Source organism: Lepidochelys kempii, chromosome 1 (assembly GCF_965140285.1).
Source record: "Lepidochelys kempii isolate rLepKem1 chromosome 1, rLepKem1.hap1, whole genome shotgun sequence".
Taxonomy (NCBI): Eukaryota; Metazoa; Chordata; order Testudines; family Cheloniidae; genus Lepidochelys; species Lepidochelys kempii.
The window spans coordinates 124,192,758-124,201,734 of record NC_136380.1 but is presented as its reverse complement, the minus strand read 5'-3'; the positions used below and the strand labels follow the sequence as shown (position 1 = coordinate 124,201,734).

At 43.5% G+C, this 8,977-nt stretch overlaps 1 protein-coding gene across 1 annotated transcript; it reads right to left on the bottom strand.

The window, feature by feature from the left end:
* Nucleotides 1-765: 765 nt before the first annotated feature.
* Nucleotides 766-2,498, bottom strand: LOC144929542 (myb/SANT-like DNA-binding domain-containing protein 7). The gene is made up of 2 exons (XM_078849405.1): nucleotides 1,916-2,498; nucleotides 766-1,325 (listed from the first exon to the last, which is right to left on the bottom strand). Exons 1-2 carry the CDS (start codon nucleotides 2,496-2,498, stop codon nucleotides 1,237-1,239), a joined length of 672 nt encoding a protein of 223 aa, XP_078705531.1. The 3' UTR covers nucleotides 766-1,236.
* Between the last annotated feature and the right edge of the window lie 6,479 nt (nucleotides 2,499-8,977).

Here is an 8,977-nt window from a genome sequence, read left to right as displayed (position 1 = left end):
AGTCAGTCCTATTGAACCGTTTTATGGTGAGCAGGCAGGCGATACGGATTGCTAGCAGTCGTACTCTGGTCTGTTTCAAAAGCTGCAGGAAGGGACTTTATTCCCAGACCAGAAAATAACTGTTGGGGATGTTGAAATGCCTATATGTATCCTTGGGGACCCAGCCTACCCCTTAATGCCATGGCTCATGAAGCCGTACACAGGCAGCCTGGACAGTGGTCAGGAGCTGTTCAACTACAGGCTGAGCAAGTGCAGAATGGTGGTAGGATGTGCATTTGGACGTTTAAAGGCGCGCTGGCACAGTTTACTGATTCGCTTAGACCTCAGCGAAACCAATATTCCCACTGTTATTACTGCTTGCTGTGTGCTCCACAATATCTGTGAGAGTAAGGGGGAGACGTTTATGGCGGGGTGGGAGGTTGAGGCAAATCGCCTGGCTGCTGGTTACGCGCAGCCAGACACCAGGGCGGTTAGAAGAGCACAGGAGGGCGCGGTACGCATCAGAGAAACTTTGAAAACCAGTTTCATGACTGGCCAGGCTACGGTGTGAAAGTTCTTTTTGTTTCTCCTTGATGAAACCCCCCGCCCCTTGGTTCACTCTACTTCCCTGTAAGCTAACCACCCTCCCCTCCTCCCTTCGATCACCGCTTGCAGAGGCAATAAAGTCATTGTTGCTTCACATTCATGCATTCGTTATTCATTCATCACACAACTAGGGGGATGACTACCAAGGTAGCCCAGGAGGGCTGGTGGAGGAGGGAAGGAAAATGCCACACAGCACTTTAAAAGTTTACAACTTTAAAATTTATTGAATGCCAGCCTTCTTTTTTTTTGGGCAATCCTCTGTGGTGGAGTGGCTGGTTGGCTGGTGGCCCCCCCCACCGCGTTCTTGGGCGTCTGGGTGTGGAGGCTATGGAACTTGGGGGGTAGGGCGGTTGGTTACACAGGGGCTGTAGTGGCAGTCTGTGCTCCAGCTGCCTTTGCTGCAGCTCAACCATACACTGGAGCATACTGGTTTGGTCCTCCAGCAGCCTCAGCATTGAATCCTGCCTCCTCTCATCACGCTGCCGCCACATTTGAGCTTCAGCCCTCTCTTCAGCCCGCCACTTACTCTCTTCAGCCTGCCACCTCTCCTCCCGGTCATTTTGTGCTTTCCTGCACTCTGACATTATTTGCCTCCATGCATTCGTCTGTGCTCTGTCAGTGTGGGACGACAGCATGAGCTCGGAGAACATTTCATCTCGAGTGCGGTTTTTTTTTTTTCTTTCTAAGCTTCACTAGCCTCTGGGAAGGAGAAGATCCTGTGATTATTGAAACACATGCATCTGGTGGAGAAAAAAAAAGGGACAGCAGTATTTAAAAAGACACATTTTATAAAACAGTGGCTACACTCTTTCAGGGTAAACCTTGTTGTTAACATTACATACATAGCACATGTGCTTTCGTTACAAGGTCGCATTTTGCCTCCCCCCACCGCGTGGCTACCCCCTCAATCTTCCCCCCCCTCCCTGTAGCTAACAGCGGGGAACATTTCTGTTTAGCCACAGGCAAACAGCCCAGCAGGAATGGGCTCCTCTGAGTGTCCCCTGAAGAAAAGCACTCTATTTCAACCAGGTGACTATGAATTATATCTCACTCTCCTAAGGATAACACAGAGAGATAAAGAACGGATGTTGTTTGAATGCCAGCAAACATACACTGCAATGCTTTGTTCTACAATGATTCCCGAGTACGTGTTACTGGCCTGGAGTGGTAAAGTGTCCTACCATGAAGGACGCAATAAGGCTGCCCTCCCCAGAAACCTTTTGCAAAGGCTTTGGGAGTACATCCAGGAGAGCCACGAATGCCAGGGCAAAGTAATCCTTTCACATGCTTGCTTTTAAACCATGTATAGTATTTTAAAAGGTACACTCACCGGAGGTCCCTTCTCCGCCTGCTGGGTCCAGGAGGCAGCCTTGGGTGGGTTCGGGGGGTACTGGCTCCAGGTCCAGGGTGAGAAACAGTTCCTGGCTGTCGGGAAAACCGGTTTCTCCGCTTGCTTGCTGTGAGCTATCTACAACCTCATCATCATCATCATCTTCTTCGTCCCCAAAACCTGCTTCCGTATTGCCTCCATCTCCATTGAAGGAGTCAAACAACACGGCTGGGGTAGTGGTGGCTGAACCCCCTAAAATGGCATGCAGCTCATCATAGAAGCGGCATGTTTGGGGCTCTGACCCGGAGCGGCCGTTCGCCTCTCTGGTTTTCTGGTAGGCTTGCCTCAGCTCCTTCAGTTTCATGCGGCACTGCTTCGGGTCCCTGTTATGGCCTCTGTCCTTCATGCCCTGGGAGATTTTGACAAAGGTTTTGGCATTTCGAAAACTGGAACGGTGTTCTGATAGCACGGATTCCTCTCCCCATACAGCGATCAGATCCCGTACCTCCCGTTCGGTCCATGGTGGAGCTCTTTTGCGATTCTGGGACTCCATCATGGTCACCTCTGCTGATGAGCTCTGCATGGTCACCTGCAGCTTGCCACGCTGGCCAAACAGGAAATGAGATTCAAAAGTTCGCGGTTCTTTTCCTGTCTACCTGGCCAGTGCATCTGAGTTGAGAGTGCTGTCCAGAGCGGTCACAATGGAGCACTCTGGGATAGCTCCCGGAGGCCAATACCGTCGAATTGTGTCCACAGTACCCCAAATTCGAGCCGGCAAGGCCGATTTAAGCGCTAATCCACTTGTCAGGGGTGGAGTAAGGAAATCGATTTTAAGAGCCCTTTAAGTCGAAATAAAGGGCTTCATCGTGTGGATGGGTGCAGGTTTACATCGATTTAATGCTGCTAAATTCGACCTAAAGTCCTAGTGTAGACCAGGGCTTAGTCTCTAAGGTGCCACAAGTACTCCTTTTCTTTTTAATTTACATGCCACATAAAACTTCTAAAGGGACACAAACAATCATATTCTCACTAGCAATTCAAAAACAGACATCTTATCACATGCGCACCCATGATAAGGGTGATTTGTGTCAGATTTATGTATAAATATTGAGGTATATAAAGTTGGTATATAATAAAGTACTTTGGGCAAATCACTGCTCATGCATTGACTTCAATGGGGCCAATTCTGGATTAAATTTGACTCCTGTGCAGAGGGCCATATGGCAGTGTGAGGCTTGAAGGATATTATAACTTAAATATTTAAACATATAATGCTCACACTATACCAAAATAATTCATGGGAATTTGTGACATCAGACAGTCTGAAGAAGTTAACCTTTAATTGTTAAGGTAACTTTTAAGGAACAGATCCTAAGTACTGAACTAATCTCTTTGATGGTTAAAATGTTTGCAAATGGAGGAGGTATCAGTCTGACTAGTCTCACTGGCACATGTTCAAATATTTACAGGTAATTGCACATGAGAAGACTGCAATCTCAAGGCTATTCAAACTCAAGGAGTCTACACATTTAAAAGGACTCCGGATAAACACCTTAGGTGTGTTAGGAGTGATTACTTAAAACTGTTAATGCCTTGAAATGTCTGTTAATGGTTAGCTAAATTCTGGGTGAGGTTATGTTTTGAAATAGGATACAGTGTGGACTAAAGCTAAATTGATTTCAAGACCTTGCAGTGATGACAACCAACGTATTAGAGAACTGGGAGAGGAAAAACATCAAGAGAAGGAGACAGTTAACTTTTACTAATTTACAAGCATTTTGTACTGGTTTGAGGAATTATATTGTAAAAATAGGGTACAGAAATGATAGAATATTCCAATTATATGCAGTATATTTTCCAACCCAACTCATCACAGCATATGTGATAAGATACTATGAAGGAGAGAAAAGAAGAGTTGGAGGAGCAGGTACACTTTTACAGCAGGACAAGATTTTCAGATAGAGTAGCTGACTTAACACCTACACTAAAACGTTAAACAGCAGCACTTAGAAAACCAGGATCCTCCAACATGGCTAATTAAACATGTGATCAAAGGCTTTGAGGGGGTTTTTAGTACAATATTACAGATAGAATAAATTTACTAGGAATTGTGATCCAAAATAACATGCCCATGTTTATGCTGGGTTATCTAGGTACATAACTCCCACCAAAACGGGAAATGTGGAACAGTTCTAGACGTAGTTGGGGTCAAAGCCTGCTCCAGAGCAGCTTACCAGAGCTGGTCAAAAAATGGTACATTTTACAATTTTTTAAACTTTGTTTTCTGGAAATGTTTCATGAAAAATTTCAAAATTTTCTGATTTTTTTTTTTTTTTTTACAAACTCCCACCTCCCCTCCACACACCCACACACCCTGATTTTTCATTTCTGGATTTCCCCCTGTTGTCTCCTGCTCTTCTTCTTCTCCCCCTACCCCCGCCCTCTTTTCCAGTTCCATTTTACCACTGAAAAAAGAAAACAGTGGAAAGGGGGAAAACAAAAAAATAAAAAAACAAAAAAATCATTGAAAAATTGGAGAGTTTAAAAACAACAAACATTTTCTGGCAAAACATTCATTTTCAGAAAAGGCTACTTTTTCATTAAAAAAAAATCAAATGAAAAAAGTTGACCAGTTCTACTTTACATTTCACAGGAAACAGCATCAGGACCTCATCCCATTTCTCACCTTGAGGAAACAGCAGATAAATTACTATCTATTTCTGAAATTTAGTTTAACTGTTTTGCTTCCTGGAACCAAATATCCAAAATCGCACAAAAGGCATCTGAATGGAAAGTCCTAGTTAGAGCTATTAAATGTTAACTCCGTTTTTATTTTGTATGTTTTTCTGCCATGTGTATACCACTTTTGTCCAAGAGAGGTGCACCTATAAATATGCATTCAATACATATTTGTTAAGAAACATATGGGTGTGTGTGTGTGTGTTCAAAAGCACCTAAGAGATCCAGGTGCTTCTAAATCTGTTAGGGACTTTTGAAACTCTCCCCGATTCTTAACAGTATGAGTAACTGGTGAACATATTTATACTCTGAGTACCTTCCTTCTATTTCCAGAAACAAAACTACCAGATGACATAGTTCACTTAACCAAGGTGAAGAAGTGTGCATGTGTATTACCTTTTGTGCGACTCACAGTAGCTAAAAAATACTCTTGTATGTCTAGGAAGGTCTTTGGGATCAACTTGGAGTGCTGAGCAAACGATTGTGGGCCACTGGTGCTTGATGGGCTCAACCTTATGTTGTGGGTAGTGTGGAGCTGCACCTCTACCGGGAATGCTCCAGAGAAATGGAGTTCTCCTGGGCACATAGGTATGCAGGAGTAGCATTCCACTTGCAGCATCAGCATCCCTCAAAATTCTCCTTACCAGCTCAGCAGTCTGATGTGGCTAGAGGTGGGGCTATTTCTCTACTGCCTTCCTATCCCCTTTGAGGTGGCTTGCAACCCTGGGCACACAAGGAGGGAGTAGACCCTACACTCAGTAGGGCATGGAGACAGCAATTATGCTTAGTCACTGCAGAGGGTTTGCAAACTGGAGAGAAAGATTCTTGCAACCTCCCTCATTGCAGTTGCCTAGCATAATCTGTTCCTGTAAGGACAGAGAGAAAGCACTGTCCCTTTGTGTATCAAACACAGTCAAGGTGATATGGTGGATAACTCTTAAGGCCCAATCCTTACTCAGCCAAAACAATTGTGGGAGATTTGCCTGAATAAGGACTACATAACTGGGCCTTAAAACAATTTACAACAGTTATTCTTACAATATGTACTTATGTCTACACACAAATGCAAGGAGTATGGGGAATAAACATGGAGAACTGGGAATCTTAAATAAGAGAAATGACATAAGAGAAATTATTACTTAATTGGAATCACTGAGACTTGGTGGGATAAATCTCATGACTAGAATACTGGTACAGGAAGGACAGGCAGGGAAAAAAGCGAGGAGGTGTTGCATTATACATCACAAATATATACACTTGTTCTGAGGTCCAGAAGGAGGTGAGAGACAGACCAGTTGAAAGTCTCTGAGTGAAGATAAAAGTGAGGAAAAAACAGTGGCGACGTCAAGGTAGGGGAGTCTACTACAGGACCACTAAACCAGGAAGAGGAGGTAGATGCGGCAGGAGCAGCTGAAGGTCCATAAAAGTGTGTGTGGGGGGGGGAAATGGTGCCTGAACCGTGGCCCTACTCCCATGCCGCCCCTTCACCCGAGTCCCCGCTCCCACGCTGCCTCTTCCCCCCAGACCCTGTGCCCCACTCACTCCTCTCTGCACCCTCCCTCCTGTCACTCACCCTTATGGCTAGTAAAAAGTGGGGGGTGCATGACCCCCTAGCCTCTCCTGTTCAGGCGCCCATGAGATGAGGCATTTCTAGAACAATGAACAAAAATATCCAAAACACAAGTAATTTTGGGGAATTTAAACTGCCCAGGCATCTGGTGGAAAAGTAATATGAGACAAAACACAAAATCTCCCATAAGTTCTTGGAATGTATTAAGGACAAATTCTTGTTTCAGATGGTGGAGGAAGCACTGAGGGAGACAGCCATTTTATACTTGATTCTGACTAACAGGGAGGATTTGGTTGAGAATCTATGGCTAAAGGCAACTTGGGTGAAAGTGATCATAAAATGATAGATGTAATGATTCCAAGGAACAGGAGGAGTTAGAGCAGCCAAATAAGGACAACGGACTTCCAAAAAGTAGACTTCAACAAACTCAGAGAAGAGAACTGGTAGGTAAGCTCCCATGGGAAGAAAATCTCAGAGTTCAGGAGTGCTGGCAATTTCTCAATGCGATAGTTTTAAAGGCAGAACAGCCTTTAAAAATGATGTGAAAAAATGATAGAAAGAATAGTAAGAGGCCAATATGACTCCATCAGGGGCGCTTTAATGACCTGAAAATAAAAAAGGAATCCTACAAAAAGTGGAAACATGGACAAATTACTAAGGATGAATACAAACGAATAGTGCAAGCACATGTGAACAAAATCAGAAATGCCAGGGCACAAAATCAGTTACACCTAGCAAGGGACATAAAAGACAATAAGAAAAGGTTATTTAAATACATTAGGAGCAAGAGAGAGATGAAGGCAAGTGTAAGTCCACTACTTTGCAAGAAAGGAGAGCTAATAACGAATAACATCAAGAAGGCTGAGGTGTTTAATGCCTATATTATTTCAGTCTTCACTAAAAAGGTTGTGATCAGATACTTAACACAATAACTGTTAACAACCAGGGAGAAGAGCCAAGGTCACTAGGCCTCACTGACCACTTACAAATGGACAGCTGGAAACAAGTCTTGCTTATCTGTGTTAGCATTATCAAAATCCTTATTAGAGTGAAAAGAAAAGGAGTACTAGTGGCACCTTAGAGACTAATCAATGTATTTGAGCATAAGCTTTCGTGAGCTACATCCAATGAAGTGAGCTGTAGCTCACGAAAGCTTATGCTCAAATACATTGGTTAGTCTCTAAGGTGCCACTAGTCCTCCTTTTCTTTTTGCGAATACAGACTAACACGGCGGCTACTCTGAAACCTGTTATTAGAGTGATAACATCGTGTTCAGCATTTAGATTTTATGGAAGGCTTGTAGGATGCTGCATGTATTAAACCTACTTACAAAGTCTTTATTCCATGTTATAAAGTAATGTTTAAATCTTTGCTCTGTAACTATAAAAATGTTTGTTAAGACCTTAAACTCCCCACAGTCAGGGGAAAAGCATTACCAAGTGTGAAGTATTAGTTTACTCCAAGAAGTGTTATCTCCTGCCCATCAGAAAGGGCTGTTGAATCCAAATGGGCTATTGAGGAACACAGACTTTATCGAATGCTCCCCCCACCCACCCATGGAGAGGTTATGTGCTGGAGCACTCATCCCTTCACCTTGGATTCTGGGGTGAGAGGGGATAAAAATCCCTGACAAGGAGAATCTGGGTTTCTTTATGCTGTTTTAGACTAACCAATTTATTTGAGCATAAGCGTTCGTGCGCTACAGCTCACTTCATCGGATGCATCCGATGAAGTGAGCTGTAGCTCACGAAAGCTTATGCAAGCGTTCGTGCGCTACAGCTCACTTCATCGGATGCATCCGATGAAGTGAGCTGTAGCTCACGAAAGCTTATGCTCAAATAAATTGGTTAGTCTCTAAGGTGCCACAAGTACTCCTTTTCTTTTTGCGAATACAGACTAACACGGCTGTTACTCTGAAACCCGTCTTTATGCTGTCTGAACTCTGAGGGTCAAAGATTCCTAGACATAAACAAGTGATCCCCAAGCTGCTTGGCTTGGGTTAGCTCCAAAGGACATAAAAACTTGCTTATTATATACGCGTCTATTACCTTTTGAATTTAAGCTTGTACCTCATTTGTGTGTTTATGCTTACCTGCTTTAATCTTGTAAATAACTCTAATTTCTTTTCATTTCTTTTCTTAGCCGGAACAAGGGCTGTACCAGGGGAAAGGATTGTGCCCAGACTAGGAAGGTGTCCAGTCGGTGATAGAAGCTTCTTGAAACATCTGAGGGTGAGATTTCATCTGTAATCACTTTTCTTACTGTATCAGGCTTAGACTTGCATGTTTTATTTTGCATGGTAATTCACTTTGTTCTGTTTGCTATTACTTCGAACTACTTAAATCTTACTTTTTGTATTTAGTAAAATCACCTTTTACTTATTAATTAACCCAGAGTATGTATTAATACCGGGGGAGCGGGGGGGGGGAACAGCTGTGCATATCTATCACTATTATAGAGCGAACAATTTATGAGTTTACCCTGTATAAACTTTATACAGTGTAAAACTGATTTATTTGGGGTTTGGACCCCATTGGGAGCTGGGCATCTGAGTGTTGGAGACAGGAACACTTCTTAAGCTGTTTTCAGTTAAGCCTGCATCTTTTGTGGGATGTTGTTCAGACCTGGGTCTGTGTTTTCAGCAGGCTAGTTTGTCTGGCTCAAACAGGCAAGGTTCTGGAGTCCCAAGCTGGCAGGGAAAATGGGTTAGAAATAGTCTCAGCACATCAGTTGGCAGCCCCAAGGTGGTTTCT